This window comes from Terrapene carolina, unplaced genomic scaffold (genome assembly GCF_002925995.2).
Source record: "Terrapene carolina triunguis isolate 2854851 unplaced genomic scaffold, T_m_triunguis-2.0 Scaffold56, whole genome shotgun sequence".
Lineage (NCBI taxonomy): Eukaryota > Metazoa > Chordata > Testudines > Emydidae > Terrapene > Terrapene triunguis.
In genome coordinates, this window is record NW_020664407.1 from 1,157,843 (window position 1) to 1,182,882 (window position 25,040).

A 25,040-nucleotide genomic window follows, 5' to 3' on the forward strand; every position below is an offset into this window, starting at 1 on the left:
GGGGCCGGGGGTCACGGGAAAATTTTTTTGCTTGGGGAGGCAAAAAACTTAGAGCCGGCCCTGGTAGGAGGGGAAATGCGGCACGCTCGGGAGAGGAGGCGGGGCCAGGGATTTGGGGAGGGGGCGGAGTTGGGGTGGGGCCAGGGGGCACGGGAAAATTTTTTTGCTTGCGGCGGCCAAAACCTTAGAGCTGGCCCTGCCTATACTTCGCAATCTCTCCTCAGATGGAAGTCCCTTACTGGGAATTTTGTCTGAGTACGGACTTTGGGATAGAACTTCAGCTGTGGAGAATGTAAACATGTTCAGAGGGAAATTACTCTCTTCATTCCTGCACATGACAGTCTTATGCCTTTAAGCGGGATGGTGAGTTCTCCTGTATAATTTTTGTTAGTATTAATAACTGTAGGAATCTTTTTTTCTTTAGGTTACTCTTATTTTATTAAGATGGAATTATTTTGACTCCTCAGTGAAGGGTCTTTTTCTGTTATTTTTTGCTTTTCCTCCACTACAGTATTTCTGTGGAAGCCCTTAACTCCTTGATCTTCACTCCAAACAAGTGCACATGATAAAAAGGACTTGATTTTCGATACATCAGAAACCGGAGGCTCTCTGCAAAAAAATGCGTGTGCAATTGTGTGCTTAATTTCTGCCTAATTTCTGTTACTGTGCTGCATCATCAGCTGGTGTAAATTGAGCTGCACCATTTATACCATGTGGGGACTGAGTCCACTCAGTCTGAGTATATGAATGGTCAGATGCCTAATTGGTCATTTGTACATGCAAGTATGAGATTTGCATGCACAGTCAGGGTTTGTCTACCCAAGAACGTTAAGCCAATTTAACTAAAGGTACAGTTTTAAACCAATTTAGTTAAACTGGTGCAAAAGGCTGTGTTGGACACTCTTATTTCAGTTTAAACCAGGCTAATTTTGGTTTACTTGAAGTCATTTAGGAACAGCTTTAAAGATAAACTGATAGAAACCACTCTAAAACCACTCTAAAACCAAACCGAGAGTATCTATGTAGGGGTTTATACCAGTTTAATTAAACCAGTGCAAGTTTGTGTGTAGACAATGCCTCAGCATCTGCTCACAGAAATTAGGCATTCAGTTGCCCATAAATTTCTGTACATGTCTCTGAGCTTCTGATACTTTGAAAATCAAGTCCCAAGCATCCTAAAAATGAAACAATAAAATGAATCAGCTTTTGAATGGATCCTGCATTCCTTATACACCCAGAGTTTCAAGTCAGTGAAAGTTTTGGCCCTCTTTTTCTTATCTGCAATATGCATTAATTTAATGGGGGAAAAGGATGAGTGAAGAGTAAAGTAACAGTGAAATCTGTAGAAATACAAGAGCTCACTAACTAGCAGTTTTTAATAATATATACTATAATACTTTTGACAGTAATAAACATTATGAGTTATAAAATAACACAGGAAGACAAATATTGAACTTGTAAAGCAGTGGTATTAAAACCACTAAAGTTTGCTTAAGGGATTTTATAATATAAAATTAAAGAACAGGGAGTTTGGAGAAACACTGAGGACTAAAAGAGCCCCAATGCAGCCATGAATACATTGTTGGGTATTCAAGTACATACCAACCCTTCTAAAAATACACCACAGTAGTACACAAAGTAATAGCTTCAAGCTCTACTGTAACACTATCATAAATCGTAGCAGGCATTACTGTAGAATACATATAGGGGAGAGTGGTGACACATGCAACTCTATTCTCAGTGAATTCCTGGGGTCCCTACTAACTTTTGTGTGAGGGCTTGCTATCTTCTAGGAAGTGTTTTTCTCAGCAAGCTTTGTGGGGCAGGCTTTTTAAACTGGGCAGAGCCCAGGATCTGCAGCCTTAAAGTGGCCATTTTGTGACAGGTAATTCCATCTTTCTCTCTGCCAGCTGGTAAATTCACCCCTCCCCTCCCCTAATTTTCCAATTCTTGTTGCTGAAGTGATGGCACCGTAGTATATTTTAATAAGAGAAATGAGTTTAATGCCCTTTCTATATAACAAAATTAGAGCTAGTTACTAGTTCTCACAAATGGATGTGTCCACTCTCAGCCCTGTGCTCTTGGAGAGAGCCCTTGATTTAACTGGGACTCTATGTGGGTGCTGACTCCATTTGCAGAATCTAGACCAGCCGCAGGATCTAGCTGTGAATTGGTGTAGCTCCACTGTAGTCAAGAGTCAATGTACATCACCTGAAGCTCTGGTCCACCATTTTTGCTTTGGTTTCTTAGGCTTTGTCTACATTACACTTACTACTTATGTTTCGGCGTGCGTTAACGCAATTGTAAATTGCAGCGTGGACAAGGAACAAACATAGGGTGAATCCAGTGCGTGGGCTGGTCCTTGGCTATTCTTGTTGTAACTTCTTAACAAAATGAATTTTTCAGCTGTCTAAGGACCCCGAACACTGGCTTCCTTGTTAACACTAGAAGTAGAGACATTGTTATGCACGTGAGAGAGATTGCAATCCCACATTAAGTTGATGTATCACTATGGCTAGGGGTTGTATGCCACTCCAGGAAGGGAGGGTTGCCACAACTCCTCCAGGAGAGAGAGAGAGAGAGTGTGTGTGTGATTAAGGTGAATCCCTTATGTTATAAGCACCGCCAGAGAGGTACCACCCCTTAGAGAGGCTTGCATCTAGTGGTTCAGACTGGGTTTTCAGAGAACAACAGACAAAGGAAAGGCTTTTGGCATTAAAAAGGCTGTGTTTGAACTGACCCAGGGCCATCTTTCTAATCCAGCAAATGGACAAGGCCTTCTTTCCAAGGCAGTCCCAACCCTCACAGAAGGGTTGGAAGGACTTTGGCCTACTAGAGCACATGAGTGATGCCTGGTATATTCTTATGTTTTCTCTGAGATACCTTTACCGTAAGAATTAACATGCTTGCTTAGAAAGAGCTGGGTGGTAACTGGTAACTGCTGGCCATACACTGATCATAGCATCTCCGAGAGAAAGCAAAGTGCAGGTATTGGTCTTTTGGCAGACTGGCTTGCTGGGAATATCACAGTGCGGGGAGCTGTGCAGCCTTAAAAATCCAGATCACAAGGGAGTTGGACAAAGGTTCCTGACCAGAGACAGTTACTGGCCAGAGACCTGACTGAGAACTCCTGGAGTGGACCACAGGGGTGTATGTGGAAGAATACAGGTGTAGTTACCCTGAAACTGTGACAATGCACCCAGGCCACCAGGTTTAAATATTTAATATCAGGCACACAGATCCCTATTTAGACACCTAAATGAGTGGCTGGATTTTTAGAAATTCTGAGCACTTGCAACTCCTACTGAAGTCAGCAACAGCTGTGGATACTCAGCACGAGGTGTCTAATAGGTGTCTAAATGTGGCTTTATGTGTCTAGTGTAAGGCACTAAGTTTGAAAAAACAATTGACCCCAGCTGAAATGAAGGCATCCCAGTTACGTTTTTGCACTGTGTCATATTGGTGCTTGTCTTCTTTTTTCCCCTTTCCAAGTCACTGAATTAGCTGGAGACAGCACAAATCACTGGCACTTTAAAAAATAAAATAACCTTTGGTACACAACCAAATAAAGAGATCACCATAGTGAGATGAAACTTCTGAAGATGGATTGAGGCTCTGTAAGAAGATGCCACAATATGTCTCTTGCAAGCAAATCAACAACATAGGGTGAAATTGGCCCCTGAGCTGAAGGCCAGCACCACACCCTATGTCTCACTTAATTTCAAAATAAGACTTTGGTGAGAAATAAGTGGCAAATGGCCCTTGTGCTGGTCTTCTGCACAGGGGTGAATAACATCCAAATTGCCTTGTATTGTTTTCTGTTTTGTACCAAGCAGAATTTAAAAAAATCTGTGAAGAGGCATCCTTCACCTTTTGTTTCTGGGTGCCACTTCAGCACCAGAAAGAAACTGGAGTTCAAGTCTTGAAGCAGAATGAACAATAACTGTATCTAGCTTCTTAAATAGGACTTTTCATCCAGAGATCTCAAAGTACTTTACAAAAGAGATAAGTACCATCATCCCCATTTCATAGATAGGGAAATTGAGCACGGGATCTGAAGTCAAAAGTGGAACAAGAATCATCCTTCTATCATTGCCCTGCTACCAGGTAAGGAAATTGAGGAACATAAGTATAAATGAAAAGCAGAATTTGCTTTGCATTATTTGCAACCGGGACACTGTCTGGTAGGTTAGATTCTAAAATTAAGTTTTGTTAAACAAAAGTTTTACAAAACTCATGATTCATAGACATATATTCATGACTAAATACTTTTCCAGCTAAATCTAACCTAGCTTGGGGTGGGGTGGGGTGTTGGAATGGAAGAATTGTTATTGTTTTGCTTGAAACATTCCGTTGCAGTGCAGCAGCTAGTGCAGGAGAACCAAAAAATGAAGCTGACCTAAAGCCACAGTGAAGTGGACTACTAGACTCTTTTCAGTGGCCAATCTGAAGGAAGTGCAAAAAGAGCATAAATACAGAAAAGTCAATTCTATTTTTTTTCACTTTTAATAATCTCAGGGGTTACTAATATCACAGATGAGGACAGGTGTTGTATTATAAACATACATGATATGACAGTGCCCTTTTAAGAAAAAAAATGTGGTGGGGCTAGAAATTGTACCTACCAGATGCTGAAGAAAAGCCTGTTGGTGGATACTATACTGAAGAGATGGTTCAAGGACAGTTAACTGTGATGAAAAAATTACTGCCGAGGTTAGTGTCTGTCTTTGTGTTGTTGTTGTTGTTGTTGTTACTTAGCCCTGCCTAGCAGAGTGGTGAGCTTGCATATCCAACATTTTCCAAAGTGTTCTGAGCTTGATATTGCTGAAGGACTGTCACTTCTCCTCACATGCTGATTCTACGTCAGAGTCTCTCATTTCCTGGCAAGAAACCCGTCCTGATGAATACAAAATTGACCTTCATTACATAAGTAAGTGCCTCTTCGTACATTTTTCATGTTACCTAATGGAGCGGTAACATAACTTATGAGGGAATTAAATCCTAGAGGTCAAATATCATAGAAAAGATACAAAGGACCTACAGACATTTAAAACTTTGAGGTTCCTGATCCTGGAGTCTTTGCTTGGGTAAAATTCCCATACCTCAAATCCTAAATGCTTACATAGGCAAAACTCACATTGGCTTCATGGGAAGCTTTGCCTGAGGAAGGGCTTGGTAAGGACATCAGGATTGGTCCCTTAATCCCTGCAGCAGTTCTGAGTCCCTTTGTGCCTCCAGGGACAGCACCTGTAGGCAATAATCTCTATTGTCTGATGCAGTAGGCAGTCAATCTTCTCAAATTAATAGTCTCAGATTGACATCAGAAACTGTTGACTATGACTTCCCTTGTCTTGCTTTTGTCTCGGGAGGAGGCACAGACTTTTATAATTTAAACAAAACACTTTTTAAACAAATTCTCTGTATCACAATGGAGGTGAAATTCATCCCAGTGTGTCCAGCCCATACAAAGGCCCTATGCACCACTTATTAAATGCTTCAGATGGATGCACGGGGCTTTGTGTGGACCTTCTGCTTTGGTGGGTGACAAGATACCTATGACAGGTTTCAAAGTAGCAGCCGTGTTAGTCTGTATCTGCAAAAAGAACAGGGGTACTTGTGGCACGAAAGCTTATGCTGAAATAAATTTGTTAGTCTCTAAGGTGCCACAAGTACTCCTGTTCTTTTTGAAGATATCTATGCAGCACTTATGTCTCACTTAGCACCTCCCAATAGAATTTCATTGGGTTGAGTGGTGTGTAGGCCTCTGCACGGGGGTGAATTTCATCCTGAGGTAAATTTTTATTTGCATGAACAACTCCAACTACCTTTTCTTTATTAGGCTTCAGGGGATTGAAGGATGTCTACCAATTTAGTAGAGCAACCACTATCCAACAGTTGAAACATATTCCATTTTTGTCTTGCTGACATACTCCCTTTGCTTTACTGTTCCCTCATTCTCTCCACCAGCTGTCTGTCTGTTATAGTGATCTGGAGTGGTCCATTTTATCCATTCGTGCCATGCAAATGAGTTCTTCTATTTTCCAAACAAAATATTGAGTATGAAATGTCCCAGACATTAAAAATCTGTCCAATAAGTGATATATCCAGGTGATGATTCAGGCAGCTGGTATTAGTCAAAGTAATTTATCATCGGGTGACAACATGCTGATGACACATAATATTAATACAACACCAGACCAATTGATTCAGATGCCAATGATGCACTTTTTAATCTAAGTCCTGTGAATTAGAACTTCTGAAACCTGGTACATTCCCAATGCATTCAACAGATGGAAAACAGGCAGTCCGTCCATTGGAGCAGTGAGGGTAGAAAATACAAGTTAACATAGAAATGTTTCACAAATTATCCCCTGCTCAGTGCCTTGGTACTTGTTCTTTAGTATCCTGGTTTGGGGATTGTTATGAGTCTGTTTCTAATTCTGCTTGTCTCTAAGCAAGGATGTAAACAGGCTTTAGCTTCATTAGCGCGCACCTGTGTCTCTCTCCCTCTCACACAGGCACACACATGCCATCTTGTAATTTTATTGGGTCAGATAACACTGCAAATCATGATGTTACAGGTTTTTTATTCAATCATGTTGTAATATCACAGCCACAAAATCTGGTGTCTTACATGTGGTTTACAAGACAGGTCACTGAAGTACTCTATTTTCAGGTGTAGGGCTGTATCCCCACAGGGTGGAATTCATCCCTGTACAGAGGTGCAGCACAAGGCCCATGCACCACTGAAGTCCCAGAGCTTAAGTGGGATTTCAGTGGGAGCATTGGTCCTGTGTAGGCACTCTGCACAGGGGGGAATTGCACCCATCATGACTGCTGGTTTGTTTCCTTTGGTTGCCTCCTTTTTTTTTCCAGCGCAGACACATGTCAATCACACTCTGTCATCAGAGGCTTACTTCCTGTTAAGCCAAAGGCACCAGCTGAGCAGGAGAAGGACACCTGACCCACCTGACCCAAGATAATGCAGCACTGCTTGCTGGAAAACCACTCCAAGGGCCTGGTGTGACCGTCACTCAGGTGGCTACTGGCTCCAGCTGAGATGCTTATGGCACACCCAGTTACCAAATCCTGATGGCCAAACATAGCCCACTTCCTCACCTCAAATTGCTTTGGATTCATATAGTGTAAATAGGCTGGGTTACCCTAGACTAATGACTTCTCATCCCTGTCAAAATGTGTTTTCACCCTGCACCTCACTGGAAAGAAGACAACTTGATGCCTCCTGGTGCTATTACCTCTAGAGTGTCCCTACACAGGCCTCTCCCCAGCCTCCTGCAAGCTGTGCTTAATTTGTAATGAAAGAGGTGCTGGGGCTCTCAAGCAATTAGGTGCTGGGGCTCAAGCAATTTTTTGACTTTCATAACTGACAATGCAAGTCAAGAGATGCTGGAGCTATGAACTGCCAAGCCTAGAGGTGCCGGGGCTCAACTCTGGCAAGCCCCGGCACAAAATAAGCACTGCCTGCAAATAGGAAGAGCAGCTAAAGCAGGAGAGCTGCAGATAACAAGAGAGAAAAGGAGGAGCCAGAGGCAAAAAGAGGTTGCATATTTGGAAAGGTTGGCTGGACTCATCACTATGTTACTCCAGCTTTACACCTTTGTAGCTCCATTAAAACTCATGACCTTATATTAGCATAAGACTGGAGTAACACAGTAGTGAATCAGGCCCTTTAACTTAAAATGTTCAGTTCCCTTCAGCGGGGACCTCTAGGCCCCACTGGCAGACAAAGAATATTATGAATTAATTAATAAATACAGGCCTGATTTTGCCACTCCTATTCAGGCTGCTTAGTACCTTCCTCTGCTTGTAGCTCCACTGATTTCACTAGGGCTGCTCTCAGAGCACGAGAACAGCTCATTGATTTAAACAGGGCTACGTGGGAAGTAAGGTAAGTAAGAGGGGGCACAATCCAGACCTTAATTATTAATAATACTGTGTACATACAGGTTAATGTACCCTGCACTCAGACAGCCTTGCATTCAAATGTTGTTGATGATTACCTGGTCTGTTCATTCCCTCTGAAGCACCAGGCATTGGCCACTGTCAGAAGACAGGATACTGGTCTAGATGGACCTTTGGTCTGACCCAGCATGGCCGTTCTTATGTTCTTATTCTGAGTAATGGACATATACCACATTTCCCTATTCGTTCCCCATGTGCTAGCAGGTTGGTTTTGCAATGTTGCACATCCATCTTTCTCTCTGTCTTTGCATCATGCAACAAGGCTTTGTTGCCGACCAGTAAAAAATTATGCTCATTTCACTGCACGGGATTTGAAATGGAGCAGATGGAGAGGTAACCGATGCATTTTTTAACTTGGCTCAATTTTCCATCTTTCAAAGGCGATCCGAGGCAAATCTGAATAGGAAGCAATGTACAGCCTTCACTTCCAGTGCTCAGGTGGCTGGTTAAAAGGCAGAGGTTGGCGAGGATTATTCAGTGAGAGCAGCCTGTTACTAAATACGAGTTTATCCAGAATTCATAAGGAAGGAGACAAGCTTCAGTGAGTCTCAGGGGACAGCAGCCTGCAGGTCTGATGTTGTTCACAGACTGAACTAGGACAAGGATTAGGGCCTGCAGATCTGCTCTGACAATGAAAATAGTGGCCCCAGCTTCTGCTAACTTCATTTACCTTGCAATTTAGCAAAGAAGGGCACTTGTTGGGTTATTTCTGTCCCTTTCGGGTTTGAATGAGCATTTGAACTCCTTTGTTTGGACTTTAAATTTTCCAGCTCCTGTTTGCCTAGGGGCTGGAAACTGGTGTGAGGTTTCTAGAAAATTGGACACCTGCAGCTTTGAAAGCAATCTGCTTATTGGGGAGTGGAACCAGTGCAGCAGAGAGCATGGCTCGTTTCTTCTTGGCCTCTCCTGTCTTCTCTTTTTATCACTTCTATTATCATAAACATAAAGCCTTCCCGAGCTGGTGTGCACAGAAAGACGAGGTTAAACAAACCTGGTTTGCTTAGTCCTTTTCACCGGGTTTGGGTCAGTTATTTTCCTGCGCTATTTGGACACAGCTGAGGAGAAAAACTCTGGAAACACATGTCAGTATAGTCATTTCCGGATTAAAAATCAAACTGAAAATAGAAGAATAACATCCAGGAGGTTCAAGACCCTCAACATTTTCATAACCTTAAACACTGAGAAGGCTTTAGCCCTGCCACCATAATTTGAGACCATGTTGTGCTGTTTGAAGCTCCATAGAGCAGGGTTTTGATTAGCAATCAGTAATTAAATGAAGCCAGAGATCATTTGTTAACACATTATGTAAAATATTTATATTTTAAAGTGTCAAATAAATTCAGTTCCCACCTCCTAATTTTTAGTTTGTTTTGTAAGAAACTAACAAATATTTGTGGAGCAAAAGACTGGTGCAATCACAGGTGCTACTACAATACAAATAATAAATAGCCACGATAAGAATATTAAGAGATTGAAATCCAGTTCTGCTGTTCCTCCTCTATCTTCAAGACAGTTACAGAGATGGAAGCTTAACTATTTCTCTCTATAACAAGGCCTGCTGCTAGTTTATTTACAAACTCCTTGACTCCTCATTTACTCACCTTAACTATTTCTAGTACAGAAATTCCCAGCTACATCCCTGGAAAATCAGAGGGGGAGTTCCTCATTTTGCACCTGGCCTTTTCTTTAATTTTAAGTGGAAAACAAATGAAACCGTCTAGGCTGTGAAGTTACAGGCTGATCTTGCTCCCACTGAAATCAGTGTCAAAACGCTCAGTGGCTTCAGCAGGGGGAAGATCCCATTTTGAAAGAATAGTTACATGGTTGTTAAAATCCATTCCTTATTCTATGCTACTAGGGTGGATGCCTTTGGTGATTCTTTATTAGCTTATTTTGCAGTCTCCTCTCTCTGATTTGGGTTGTTGTTTCTTCTCTCTCTGTCAGAAGGTTGTGTGGGTGGCTTATACATTTATAGAAAAGAAAGCTGGGTAAGTCATTATTTATAACCCACTTGCTTTGTATAAAAAATAAATATAGGCAATGCAATGTAGATTTATGTATAACATATGCATCCTTGTTCATCTTATTGCCTGGAATTACCCTGTCATTAGACAGTGATTTCTGAAAGCAAGCGTTTGTCAATTAGAAAGGCACATCTGCATGCTGGTGCATTTGGAATAACACCGGAATGGGAGATTTCCCGTGAGATTTTGCTTCTATTGAACAAATCCTTTCCCTTCTAAAACTCTAAGAAGATTGATATTAAAATCGAAACAATTTGCAATACCCCAGGAGAAAAAAAAATCAAATCAAATAACCCAGCATCCTAGTCTCTCACTGGCTCAGCCACTAACTTCAAAAACCATGCTTATTACTTCACCAGCCCTCTGTCTGCCGCTTCGTCGCCATGTAGAACTACTTTGTGTATTTGCTAAATATAGAGAGATTATTTATTATTCATTCATTCTAATTCGAAAATCTCTTGAACGCACTACTGAGATGGAAACCGGTCCCCTTCCCAAAGAGTTTGAGATTTCTTTATATAGTTAAGCCACTATTGTTTAAAAAAATATATAAAGCAATAAGAAGCCATTTTAATCCAGATTCAATTTGTATTTCTGTAATAGAATGGCACATCTTTGGCGTTTGGTCCTGCAGTCCTTATACATACAAAACCTCTCTCTCTCTCTCAATGGAATCCAATCTATTTATTTCAGTGGAAGTTTTATCGAGTAAGAACTATGGAATTGGGGACTTTAAACTAGAATCACATGACTACATCCTGCTTGGGATAGAAAGTCAGTGGGATTGCTAGCAGGATTTAGTTCCTGACGGAAATGGATTTAACTACTAGCAGTAAAAAAAAGACCCATGCTCCTTACACGGGCAAAATTTCAGTGGGAGTTTGGCCCGAAGAAGGACCCGATTCTACTCCCACTGCAATCAATGGGAGTTTTGCTGTTCGCTTCAGTGGGAACTCTGCCGGGTGCTAAAGCAGTGCAGGGTTTGCCTGAAGTCTCCCATTTCCTTCCCCCCTCTCTTGCAGCTGTCAGTTTGTGCTAAAAAAATAATAGCAACGTGTGATGTCATGATTATTTTTAATAGTGATCTAAATTTTGATCATCTGGGAAAAGCCATTCGCAGAAAGCCCACGATTCCCTGGCAGTGCCAATGTGGGAAAGAAGGGAAGGGAAGGGTGGAAAAATGCCCACGAAATGAGGCTGAGCTTTGCATAGATTGGTGATTTCCCCCCCTCCCCCACACACATATAATGTATTTTATCATTAAAAATCAACATCGCTTCCAGTGCTAAAGGCGGCTGGCTCCAGTTCCGGGGCCCATTTGTTGCTGGGATTCAATACGTTTGGGAAATGCAGATTGGATTGCAACCCACTGTTTGATTTATGAACTGTTACGTTTGCTATTGCTTACCCATTACATTTCAGACTTTACAGACCTTTGGGGGGAGGGGGGGGAGAGAGAGAATAATGATATGTTGGAGAAGGGGGATTATTACATTCCCCTCCCGCACCAGAATAAATAATATGTATGACTAGAATTGCAGAATCAAAATTAAACTCTGACCCCCTCCTCCCCTTTCCCTCAGCTTCCTCCCTCTCAGCAGGACTCTCATCTTATAGGTAGAAAGGATGTGTTTACTCCTTGATGTTTACCTCTCCATAAAGGCATCAAAATCCTATAAATAGACACGGTTATAGCAGCTTCTGCTGCTAAATCAATAGGGCCCAGTCTCCTGGCTATTTCAGCAGAGCTGTCTTATTAATTATGAAAGGACTCATCTGATCTCAGGCAGCAGCTTTCTGTCCCTCCTTTGCAGCATCTTAATGGTGGTTGCTTTCTCTCCCCTCCACAGCTATAAACGGTCTCCTTTTCAGAAAAATAGGTTTATTTTTTTTAAAAGAAATCACTAAATATGTATGTAAAGACTATAGCTGTAAATAGTCTGCCTATAACGCCGCCAGCAATTGCTGTGCCAGCAAAACCCGCGCATGTGAATAAAGGGAAGGATAACCGGGGCGGATTTTTGACAAACTGCTGCAAATGCAGAAGTGCTAGACCTGGGAGCCCGTCCTGCATTGCCCTGGCACCCCGGGTTCCCACTGAAATCTGGCACTCACTCTAGCTGGCTTGGGCTGGTTCCCTCTGTAAGCAGTCACAGCAGATGAGTCCCACGTTTTAGAAAAGGAGTATTGTGTACTTTTTAAAGGGAGTTTTATAGCATGATTTTTAAAGGGCTACGTTAATTAGTTTAGCAATTCTATATTTTTTTGCACCAAGATGACGATGTTAATTAATTTAGCCGCTCTGCATTTAGCCGCTATTATATTAAAAGCCTGTCCGGTTAAATAGATATATACCATGCATATTTTACAAATAAAACGACACCCTCATTTCAAACAATAATTTTTATTTTATACTTCTTTCTATACTTGTAGCAAATTTTTTTTGCTGAATTGGCTTTATAATAAACTCTTTTTAAATTACATCTTTTCTTTTAAAATCAAGGTTCTTTTTTTGTCAAAATCAATATGCTGTATTTTTAGGTTTACATTTAAGCCCCCTTTTTGTGATCTATACTGTTGGCTATTCAGGTATTTTACTGTATGTGTAACATCTAAAACAAGAGAAGAGGAGGGAAATTAAAGGCAGTGAACTCGGAAAGATGCTTTGACAACACCAAGTAAAGCTAAACTCTCAGCAATCTTAGCAGCATTCAATCCTTCAGTCATTAGATATAATCTCTTTCCTTCCTTCTTTTTTTTTTATTTTTCAATTTCTTCTTTTAATACCCTCGAGGAAATTTTTTTTTTTTTTGCAGTGGAATGACCAAAAAACAAGCGACTGTGGAGGAAAGATGATAGATTGTGAGTTATTCACCATATGCTTCACACGTGGATATCAATCTTGGATTCATTTCCAGTGCCTTTTTTCTCAACTCATCGTTTTCTTTCATATTACAAGAGGAGCCCATCTTTTGTTGTTGTTGTTGTTGTTGTTATTATTATTATTATTATTTATTAAGATTATTAATATTAGGTGGCCCAAAGCCGTTCCTGAGATTCTTTTGCACAAAGGGCTCGGGTTTTCTATTTTTATTTGAAGAGACACTAAAGCTGAGGTCCGATTTTGGCTGTTTGTTGCTCATTGTTTGGTAACATTTGGCAAATAAAACACAAAATAAAGAGAGAACGTTTCCACAATCCTATATGGATGTTTCATCATCACAGATAATCACAACGGTCCCCAAAAAACGGATGGACACTTCCTCTATAAATCCAGTATATGGAGAGTGTGTGTGTGGGTGGGTATGTGTGTTCTACCAGAAGAGACCTCCTAGAAGGAGAACCAGGTCACTAACGCTGCAGAGAGAGCCAGCAGGAGCAGGGGGAAGGCAGGGAGGAGTAGGGAAGGAGCTGACCCGTTGCTTCCTCCGCATAGTTCAAATAAGCTGCCTTGAAAATCGAGGTTTTTGGATTCCCTTTTCAGTTTTTCCCAAAGATCTGTCGCGCCTTCCTGGCAATCCGTGAGGGCTGTGAGGGTGCAGGAGTGGAAATCATCCCAGTACCTGGGGAAGGAGCAAACACAGGGGACAAGCGCCAGGTCACTCGCTGCACAAGAGGGCCCAACAACATACCAACCCCACGCCTGATTCCCTCCACCCACATGCTCCCCTTCCAACCCGCTCCTGATTCCGCCCCTCCCAACAGTTTCAAATGTGTGTAGCGATGACGGGTGCCTTGATGTTTGGGTGCCCAACCCCCATTTATGCAAATCAGGCCCCCTTCCAGAAGTTTCCCCCTTGGGGCGCTGCAAAATTGAGACACCTAAAATCAACTGTGGCTTTTTGAAAACCTTGGCCCTTGTTGCCTTCAGAATTGCAACCTTAGAAGAAGCAGCCCTACGCACAACCGGCTCGTTTTGCACTTAGGCTCTGCTCCTACTCCCAGTTAAACCAGTGGGTGTGGGGCCGTTGATTTCAATGAGAGCAGGATCAAGCCTTCAGTCAATAGCTCTGTTTCAGGATTTCCTCAAGAGTGACTGCGATCTTAATTCCTCCCCGTCCCAAACGCCCCCTAAGCAGGCGGCTTGCTTCCATTCTGAACGAGCAAGGAGGCTACATCCAGCTGGCTTATTTTGTATTTACTCGGTAACGTTCTGTTATTGGCTTTTGCAAGGAGTCAGAAATCGAAATCTCTGCCTTCGAAGGGAGAGTGGCTGGGGTCCAGCGCATAGCCCCATAAATCATAGGCAGGGGTAGGAGGTGTGCCTTTTGCATGCACAGAATAGCTGGACATCTTCCAGGGGGGGAAACAGCCACAAAAAGCAAGGTGCCTATTATTAACCTTCTTTAACTGTCGGACTTTATTAAGGAGCGTGTTTCTTAGCTGTAATGATTATGATATTTATTTATTGCCTAGCATGATTATTGTTGGAGAGCGTTCTTTGGTTTTGATGCTGATGAACTGTATTATTGTGCGGTGAGCTTTGATTTTACTCCTCCAGAACGATGGAATCGGCCAGAGTTTAAAGATCCTAAAGCAAAGTTACTTCACAGAAAAGCACCGCGTTCGTTGGTGATCCCATCTAGGAAAACCTTCCACCGACTTCAGAGGGCTTTAGATCGAGACCTCATTGCACAGAAAACCAGCCACCTCTCTGCAGAATGCCGAGTGGCTTTGGAATAGGCGCCAGGTCAGTGATTCTGAAATTACAGGGACGGTATGCCTGTGATTTCAGAATCCTGACCTAATCCAAAGCCCCACTGGAGACAAAGGGGAAGTCTGTCCAGTGATTTAAGTGAGCCCAGGATCCTTCAGTGTTTAGAATAAGAAACCACTCACCCCCCGTGGAAAAAATTCCAATATTCCTAAACTGTTTCCCCATTTTTCTCACTCAAACCAAAACCAGATCTCGAGGCTAAATCTAAACTCCAAGCAGGATTGTCTCATTTCAGAGGAGACTGGCAGATCTCTGTGTAGTGGTCTCGGTTATCTAAAATCAGCGTGGCCTCTGTGAACTGTTCTCTGGTTTGTTTGTTTTTTCCAGGTAGGCGCTCGGTTTTCGGTTATTTTTTTAAGCAGTCCTGCAGATTCTAATTTATGAGCACTCTACACTGGTTGTAGACTCCAGTGTTTGCTACATTTGTAATAAATAATGAGATATTGAGATGCCAAGAAGGCTGAGAGTGTGCCTCTCCTGCAGTATTTCTGCTATAATTGCATCTCCCAAAGGAAAATTAAATCTTCCCTGATCTTCTTTCAATACACATACTGGCATAGAGAAAGGGGGAGAGAAACCTCTACAGAAATCAGGCGCAGGCCGGTGGCACTGGACAAGAAGCTAACTCCTGAACAGTATCTAGGACAAAGACTTTAAATTAGAACGATGGGGCCCTTATTTCTGTATTTATTCTACATGCAGCTCAGCAGGTACATTGCAGCTGGCCACTAAAGCCACGTACCGGCATTGTAGACGCTGCAGATAGCAGCCTACCGTCGATCAGAAATATATAGACAGAAAGAGAAGTCACAGGGGTTTCACAACATTGTCTTTTGGGTTAACATGTCTTGATTTAAAAAATGTTTCCGTTTAATGTACATTGTTTTCTGACATTTTTTTTTATGTTTCAAGAAAGACTTTATACTCCAATGACACCGCATTGGCTTCTAAATGTGGCTATTTTGCCGGATATTTCAGGATTATGCAGGAAAACAGCAATTAGGGAAATCCTATAAACGGATTTCTTTTTTTATTAAATTAAAATGCAAACGGTGCGTTACTATCTTCAAACAAAGAACCCCTTAATGGACAGTTCTTAGAAATGAAGCATTAGCTCTTATCCTCCTATTCTCACCAACAACCTTCATATGTCCCCAGTAAAGAGTCAGGAATGGGAGACAACGCTTTTTTAATGTGGGCGAAATAAATCAAGATTCACATTTCCTTAAGCAATGGACCCCTACCCAGGCGCTAGTCTGGAGTCTAAGCAAAACTCTGCAATGACTTCAATTGAAACTTGTGCTTAAGATAAACTCCCTGCCCGGTCTGGCCTAGTGTTCCTTCCACAAGGACTGAAAGTTTGTCAGCGACACCATCCCAGTGTCTCAGCCTGCAGAGATCATTTCAGTGCCAGTCTCGTCAGACACGACTATTTCTTCTACGAGCCCAAATCATTATTCACACCTTATTAAGCAATAATGTTAACTCTACAAATGAAACTAACTAGATCTGAATGATCGTGGGGAAATAACTCTCTCTAATAAGGCAGCAAGGTGCTATTTATTAATTATTAATTATTATTATTATTATTATTTCTCTGTATATTCGATTGCATTGTTGTCATCTTAATTTATTATGTTTAATTCCGGGGCCAGATTCTGATCTCTTTAATCGTGTTGCTTAGCAGCTGATTTAAAAAACAGTCCCACATTTCTAGAGTAAGGAAATCAGAACGCGACCCACAAGAAATAAAGAATCAGGAGAGTCAATGAAGAATAAACGTAGCCCTAGAATTTCGCTGCTTAGGTGGTTTGCAAAAACGATCCTATTTTAGGCAATTCGTTAGCAACAAAACCGGCCTTTAAGAAGAGCCAGTACCAGCCAAATGTTGCCAACCCCATGCTGGAGTTCCGACCTCCATTTTTATTAGCACCAGCACCACCCATGTAAATGACTGTTTGCATTGACAGCTAACGCTGGATGTCACACTTGGGGCCTTGAACAGATCAACTGGGAAGGGACCATCGGCTTTACAAAAAAATGCAGAGGGCAAGAAAAAGAGAAGAGAAGCCAAAGTGGGTTGTAGCCCACGAAAGCTTATGCTCTAATAAATTTGTTAGTCTCTAAGGTGCCACAAGTACTCCTGTTCTTCTTATAGTCAGCGGGGAAACGAACGGAATGGCCCAGCTACAGCGCAGGTTAAATCTTTCCTCGCAGTACAGTTTTGCTCTGATTGGCGCTTCAGACTGCAGAGAAATAAGGACGGAGGTCAGGCCAACTCAGGCCATGGACAACTGAAAATAGGGCAGCACCTTGCAGCGCCATAAAATCCCTTTCTTTTTACGCAGAGAGCCACACTCACAGCAGCAATTAGAGCGGGATTTTCAGCCCGGCCAGTGATATTTTCTTTTCGAATAACCACCCCGAATGTAACCCTGGCGATCCGTGACGAGGAATAACAACGAAATAGGAAGACCTACGAGCAGATCGTTTGGAGATTTCTCTTGTCGTCCAGGTCCTGCGGGTAGTTGGCCATGTTATCGCCCAGCCTGAGCAAACAGTCCGAGAAGCCCCTAAAGACCGCATCGCACTTCCCCGCTGCTCTCACCGCCTGCACCAGGTACGCTGGGGAACAGATCAGCACCACATCAGCCCGGACAGATCCCAACACAGTAACGATGTACAGCACTCAACCCCCACATGTCTGTGAGCTACATTCAACCCCTCCCCAACCCGTCCCCCACCACCATCATACACGAGGGATCAAAGTCGTGACCGTGACAGGAAGATCTGCCATTCTTGTGCACCCACCAGGTTGCAAACCGCTTTGCTTCCTTCTCAGCACACAAAGCCAGCTTTCCTGTTTGGGCATTTTCACCAGCAGACGGGATTAATTTTGAATGAGGGCAAGTGTGCTGAGAACAACAGGGTTAGAGTCAAAGGCATTCAGGGAGTGGGTTTGTGCCTTTGATTTGTGTGTGTGTGTGCACGTCATTTCTTATTCCATCTCTCGCTCTCCCGTTGTATGTTTGAATCTAGTTTACAGTACCGTGGCCCACTACAGTCTTGATTACCGTTAGGTTGTTTATTAAACGCAATTTTCAATTTAATTCTTTCCTTTCCCGGGATGCGTTTTATTGTTATAACATTCTGCTTCCGATCGTATAGACACACACGGACACTCTGATAAGGGCACTTCATTATTTCAGTGTTAACTGGGTAAATAGCTGCGGAAAATGAAACCTCTCTGAGAGGAAAACATTCACAAAACACGCAAAAGGCTACGGCTCACGTATATTTCTCCCTCTGATGGTGCAACAGCGTGGGGTGGGAACGAAAAGTTTGTGGGTTGCAATCTCTAGTAAGATAAATGAATTCTTCCACGGTTAAAATCTTTTCCTGGCTATATTTCCCATGTTGCACCTTTCGGATTTTGCTGTTCACTGGCACACACTGAGACGCTGTTTGAAAAAAAAAAATGAAAATGCCCTCCTGTGTAATCCACCGATTGAGTGAGTGCTAGAGTCACATACTAGGGGTGTGTGTGTGTGTGTGTGTAAAATTACTTCTCACCTATGTCGTAGTTTTGCAGCTAGATTGGTGCCAGAGAGACGCCTGTGGTTTATATGTCAGACTGCGTGTCTCTGGACATGTTGTCCATAGCCAGATGGATCGACGTGGAGACAGAAGAGCATCATTTACCTCACTTCACCTCAGCTCCTCTATGTACCACTCTGCCTAGAGGGCTAGAAGTTTCTGAAAACTGTCTAGCTATAGCTGAGTCCATCAACCAGGCGCTCTGTCTCTAGCCACACACAAAACTGACCCTGCTGGGAAGAAGGTGCTCCCTCTCGATCTCTTCCCCTTGCAATGAAATCCACACCGTGCTGAGGGATAGAGTGGATTTTCAGGCAAGGGGAAGCCAGGCTGTCTTGCTGGGAAGATTTTTTGTAAATACCTTTCAAGTGATATTAGCTCTAAAATCCCTCCCAGCCACTAGCCTCTCCTGGTGCAGTGGTGCTGAGGGGAGTAGGAGGGTCACTGTGGTTTGGTCTCTCTCTCTCGCTTTCTGCTTGCCTGCATGTTCAGGACTCACTCAATTGATTTGTCTGTTTGAAAAAACACCACCACCAGATACAATTTCTGGCTGACTGGCTGGGATTCGCTAGCATACGGGCTATTTATCCCTATCAATCCCGCTGCAAATGAAAGGGAATTAGAGGCTTGTTGGTTTAATTGATCACTGGCTTGATCCTGAACAACAGAGCTCAGGGCTCTCAGCTGCTCCCCCCCTCCCCTCAATGCAGTGCATCTTTAGCCACCTACAGTAATCGGGTTAAGGGAGTTGCCATTTTCACATGCTGCTTTCAGGAGCCTGCCCCAAGTGCTGGGGGCACACACTGGGTTGGGAGCCTGGAATTGCAACCGTAAGAAACTCTGCCCTAGAGATTCCCCTGGGGAGCATGGCTGCTTATTTTTAAGGCGCTCCAATTACCAAGTAAGTGGCTGGCTCCAAAAGGCTCCGTTTCAACTCAGAAACCCCGTCACCCCTCCCCGTTTGATTCATCATTAACCTGATTTAGTAACCACACCCCTCACCACCGCCGCCCACCCGCACGTCAAAACACGCGGGGAGGGGGTGGTGGTGCAGACATTGGCTACGGTACAAAACATGCAAACAAATAGCAGAGCTGAGAACATCCCGAGAGAGAGAGAGAGAGAGAAAAGTCCTATAAAAGCCATCGCGATCCCTCCTTGCAAGCGAACGAGGAGGGCGAAAACGCCACTTCCAAGCGGCAAAATGCTACAAGTCACTCTTAAAAATATAGGCTCCCAAATGATCTGCCCTATGAATCGACTCCTCCCGGGCGCGCCAAGATGCGATGGCAACAATAATAATTCCTAAGTGCCATTGTACTGCCTTCGTGCTCGGCAGGAGAGGCCTGCTCAAAGCACACGCGGGCGCGTGAGCGAAATGACGTACAGCTCATTGCAGTGTTAGCATGCTGTCGCTGTCCGCGGCTTTGGGGGCAATTGTGCTTTAAGAAACGAGACAGGGTTTCTCCCGAGTTACACAACAATGGGATTTCTCTTGAACTAGGTCGTTTGAAAGAGAAAGGGGAAAGTGCAGCCCGTCGGCAACGCATAAGGGCGAAAGGATCCATCCATAATTGATCCTTTTTGCATTCCTTAATTTTGCAGCTTATTCTCCACATTTAACACGCTCTTTAGCTCCGTCTACTCCCCGCATCATCTGTCTTTCTGTCTCACCTTCCTTCCAAGCTCCTGCAATCCCCGCTTCCTTCCCTCAGCCACCCTTCTTGTCAAAATGTCAGTAGTTCGGAGAGCTTCCAGCCATTCATAAGGACCAAGGCATTGGTGCAAAGATGTACATACATTTGGGGGGCACCAAACTAATGCGACAAACTTCCATTTCATACGAACCCTTTAGTAATTCACCAGAAGAGGTAAATACACTTCTACACTGGATGTGGCATTTATTCTCTTTACAAAACAGAGGTGGCACCTTATTTCAAAATAGTAATAAATACTTCGGCGTAAAATAAAACCAAACTGCTCTCCGAAGAGACTATAAGATCCGAAAATTCATCCCTTTCCTCACTACCCCAAAAATATCTACACTTTAATAATGTTTGAGGTCTGCAGCACTGGTTTTATCGGAACTTTCGAAATTCCTGCACGTTTTCGAACGATCTAGTGCACATAAAGTGCCAAAAATATGTAAAATTCACGGCGAATAAATGCCTCTCTTGGTAAAATTTCCTATCCTCACATCCTCCTCCAATCTCCAAATAAATAAATAAATACATTTATAAAAAAATAAATGTAGTTTTAAAAAGGCCATGTGTCCTGAAAAATGGTTTTGCAAAGCGTTCATCATCCTTTGAAATTATTCTGATTGTTTGAAATAATGACATGAATTTTGAGGTTGGCAAATTCTAGCCACATTTTCCCGAGTTCAATGTTTCGTCTCAAGGGTTTCCTCCCCCCCCCCCATCGATGCGAAATTTATTTTCATCGCGTTTTGCCTTTTCTCCACGCTCCCCCCGCCCCAATGCTGCAGAGATCGGCTAGCGAGGAAAGCGACAGAGCGAAATGATTTTTAAACAGCAAAACTGAGCATTTTTTATTATGACAGAATTCCTTTGCAGAAAATCTTTTTAAGGGTTTCTCTTGTAATCTGCCAATGTATCGATAAAGGATGTGTTTTAATTATTTTCTAATCCAAGATCATTTTTGGATAATGCTAGGGAATTTCTTTGGGTTTTTTTTTGTTATTAGTTCCTTATGCAGAATGAAAGGAGTTGCTAACTTTAAAGCTGTTTTAATATTTGTAACTGTGAAAATACTTTAGTCGGAAACATTGAACAAAATTTATCTAATAAACAAAACCTAGCAACAACAAAATCCCAAACAACAGTAAGAAGAAATACACACACACGTCTATCTATCTATCTATCTATCTATCTATCTATCTATCTATCTATCTATATTATATATATACACACACAAACTAGGGTGGAGGGAAACCTGTGCTATTTTAAGTAACTCCCAAAGAATAGGCATTTTGCACCTCTGCTTTAGTGACAGAGGTTCTCTTAGTTTACACAAAATTAATGCTCAGGCAATAAGATTTAAATTTTGTTTTTATTTCACCACCACACTTAACAAAAACATTCACCGCAGCTGGGAGAGCCCTAACATACCAAAAGACAGCATTGCGACCCCTTTGCACATCCCTGGTTGCCTGCAAATAAACTTTCCAGTTAGACCTCTCTCTAGCCATTTTGTTCCATTATCTCATCCTTCTGCCCCTCTAGGGAAGAAATAAATGTCCTAGCATTGGAACCACTGAATTGTCCGTGGCATATATCTAGAAAGAAATATGCATGTAATCGTTCCCGGAGAGGAGGGAAGGAAAAAGAAAGCAACCTAACCATTAACGAGCATTTCATCCGTCTGGTTTGCAATAAGGAAGAGCAAAAGTGGTTCAAGAGGAATAAGAATTCGTTCCCTTTCCTGCGGAAAAGCTGTTCTTTCAGCGCTTGGCATCCTGAATAAACACGAAAATGCCGTTAAAAAGAGCGAGCGAGGAGAGTACATAGCTTGGTCCCTTCGCCGCGAATCATGCCAATCATTTCAGGTTATTTAGACATTCCGTTTCTGCATGCATCAAATGGGGTTTGGTGCAGACAACTTGAGACACAATTTGGAGGTCCACTTACCTATCTGTACAGCAAGGATCAGAGAAATATATCTGCCGTTCAACTTAAGTCCCATCCTACATTTAGTAAAACCATTTGCGACTGCAGATCTTTAAATAGTTACTTTGGAAAACGTGGGGGAAAGCTGAAAAACAGGCATTGCCAACAAGTTCCCAGCAGCGGAGACTTTGCAGACGAGGGGGAGATGGAGAAAGAGAGAGCTGGGAATGGTTCACTCCATTAGCAGGGGGCGGAGGAAGTACAGCCTCACGCCCACCACCAGCCCTGACGTGGGGGAATGACACTGACGGATTCTTTTTTTTTTTTTTATGTGCACCTTGGAAGGAGAAACGCCATTTATAGGCATCCCAGCCTGGATTTAGCCCGCTCTCTGCCATTAATCGCCACGAAATCTCCTCCCCTCGGTGAAATTCCCCCGGGCTGCTGGCTGCTGGTGTGACCCTGCAGGACTTTAGGGGAGCCCTGGATTCTCCACGCGCCTGCAACAGCACCAACAACAAACAAAAGCCCCACCAGAAGGAGCTGGCCCGTGAGGAACTCCTGCCATCTTTATTAACACGTCCCCATGGCCAAACACTGCCGCAAGCGCCTGACAAGCAGGGCAGCTTCTGTTAAGCCTGCCGTGTGCGTATCTCCCCCCTCTCTCCCCCCACTAAACAGCTGCGTCCAGCTTCCCGCCTCACACTCTCTGTGTATGGCACGCACCGACCTCTCGATGTGATCCTTGCGGGCTTGTCCTCACCCTGCAGAGCGGGCCGGTTCCTCAAGAGCAACAGGCGACATCGTGGGGGGCTAAAGCCTGGCCTTGAACAGGCTGCCAGCAGGCTGGCTTGGCTCTTGTGTGCTGAGCCTAAGCTAAATCATAACAAACAGCCCTGGGTATATAAACAACCCGAAATCATTTGCATTGCTCTGCCGATGGCATTGTTTTTACTTAGGGCATTGCTGAGGAGTGGCCTGCAAAATTGCCGCGCTCCCCCCTCTTTTTATTGTGGAATAATCGCTCCACACGATTGTAACTCGCTCTCCAGCCCTCTGGGTTTTTTGTTTTTTTTAAAACGTATTATAAAATACCTGCCCTTTGTGCTGTCTGAATCGATGCAGCTGCATTGCTGCTTTGTTACATAACGGACGGGGCTGCAACTGGCAAATAGATCGGGAAAGTAGAAGTAGTTAGACCCCAACATTAAATCTTATCTCTGTCCAGGACAGCTGGGGCTTTCTGGGGATGCAGGCTGCTAGCACAAAGCGTCCAATATTATTTTAGATGGGAGGGACATGACGTGTGTTTCCTCTTTTTAGCCAGGAGGTGCAAAAATAATACTTTCTAAGGCATGCAAATCCAATGAGGGAGGTGTTTGCAAACAGCGAACCTGTCTATCCATCGATCCCTCTCTCCTGCAGAGCAACAGGAGCGGCTAGGGAGAGATCTAGCCATCGATTTGTTACCAGGTGAGGATATTGAGGGGGCCAGAAAGGCTGTGGGGAGGTTTGCAGCGCTCCAGGGGACAGGAGGGAGGGGGGACAAGTAGGGGTATATTCTGCTGTGGAAGAGTCTCTCTCCCTCCCTGCGTGGGTGGGGATAGCACTGAAGAAACCCCCCTCCCCGTCCTCCCCCTCTCTGCAGCAGCGGGGGTGGGAGACTGGCTTTTGCTGGGTCTGCCCGGGTTGGCCCCTGCAGTGAGGAGTGGGCGGAGGATTCAGGAGTCTCCCCCCATCCCTCCTCTATCACGTCACCTGGATGAAGATGGGGAGGGCTGCTGAGCTGGTTAATCTCTGCCAGGCTGCCTGCCCTGAATCCTGAGGGAGACCAGGGCCTGCCTGCCGGATCTGCCTTTTTCTTTCCTACTGTGTGTATTAGGGCGGTGGCTGGGGCCTGAGGCAGATCAGAGCTAGGGGCTGCACAAACAGAAGTGGATGCTGCGGGTCCTGCTCTGACCAGCTCCTTAGTCCATCCTCGGGGAGGAGGGGCAGCTTTCCTGTTAGGCAGAGGGATGCTCCCACCAGACAATAAGGGAGCTGTCCAGGCAAACCAGTGCCCTTGCAGTGCCATCCTTTCCTCCCCATCCCCACCCTCTCCTGGGGCCCTGTATGCTGCGCTGCCCTCACCACCCCAGGTGTGAGGCTCAAGGCATGAGGCCAAGGGAGTGGGCACATTTGGTGAGAGTCTGTCAGCACCCCTGCCTAGGCAAGGGTTTGAGCTCTGGCTCAGCTCAGTAGAGCGTGCATGTTGCTATCTTGGCTAACATACTGGGGACTGAACCCAGGAGCTGAAAACACCAGGCTCCACAGCTTGACCTAAAAAGCCCCCCTGTGGACTAGGCCCAAAATGGGGGGTGTATAACACACACTTGATCCTGGGGGGGGTTACACAGGTATCTTCCCCCTAAGGGAGAGGGGGACCTGCTGCCAGTGCTGGGGTAGGCTACATAGGTACATGCCTATGGCATTTAATTGTTAGGTGACGCTCCCACCTGGCCACCTTCCCACTAGGTGGGGCAGCTTCTCTAGGGGGAGTGTTTCCCTTTTAAATGTGGCCCACTTGCCCAGAGGTAGCAGTAGCCCTAGGATGCCAAAAGAGCGAGTGCTGGCTCTGGCTAATGCAAACTGAAAGCCTGTGTCTGCTGAGGGAGAAAACACAAGCAGCTCATGGAGATGTTCTGCTGCTGTTGCCTACCAAGGGCCCCTTTCTGCCCTGCATTGGACCCTGTGTAGCTACACTGAACACAGCGGCCCTAAGGGTTTCACTTGCTTGTAGTTACCAGCTCCCACCTAGCTTCTCCCTACCACAAAGTAGCCACTCCCACTCAGGTGCTACACCACAAAATTACCAAATCCTGCCCATGTCTTCCTACCACCCCTTCTCTCAGGGGTTCTCTGCTCAGTGTCCCCTTCTGGTTCCCTGGTTTTAGTCCTTTGACCCCCATGCCTGTTCCCGTTATTGCCTTCGTTGTCCTCCAAACTTGGTTGGGTTCTGGGTTCAGTAGCTCCTCCCTAGACTGGGGGAGTGGCTTTTAGCAGTGGGCGAGCTAGCGCCCGCCCACATCTCGGCGCTCAAAAGGACCCCTC

General features: G+C 44.1%; 1 protein-coding gene across 1 annotated transcript; it reads right to left on the reverse strand.

Moving 5' to 3' along the window:
- Positions 1–13,054: 13,054 nt before the first annotated feature.
- On the reverse strand, positions 13,055–22,106 carry LOC113407919 (neuritin-like). The gene is made up of 3 exons (XM_026658855.1): positions 21,972–22,106; positions 17,205–17,349; positions 13,055–13,570 (listed from the first exon to the last, which is right to left on the reverse strand). The coding sequence occupies exons 1-3, from the start codon at positions 22,024–22,026 to the stop codon at positions 13,339–13,341; spliced, it is 432 nt and encodes a 143-aa protein (XP_026514640.1). The 5' UTR covers positions 22,027–22,106; the 3' UTR covers positions 13,055–13,338.
- Between the last annotated feature and the right edge of the window lie 2,934 nt (positions 22,107–25,040).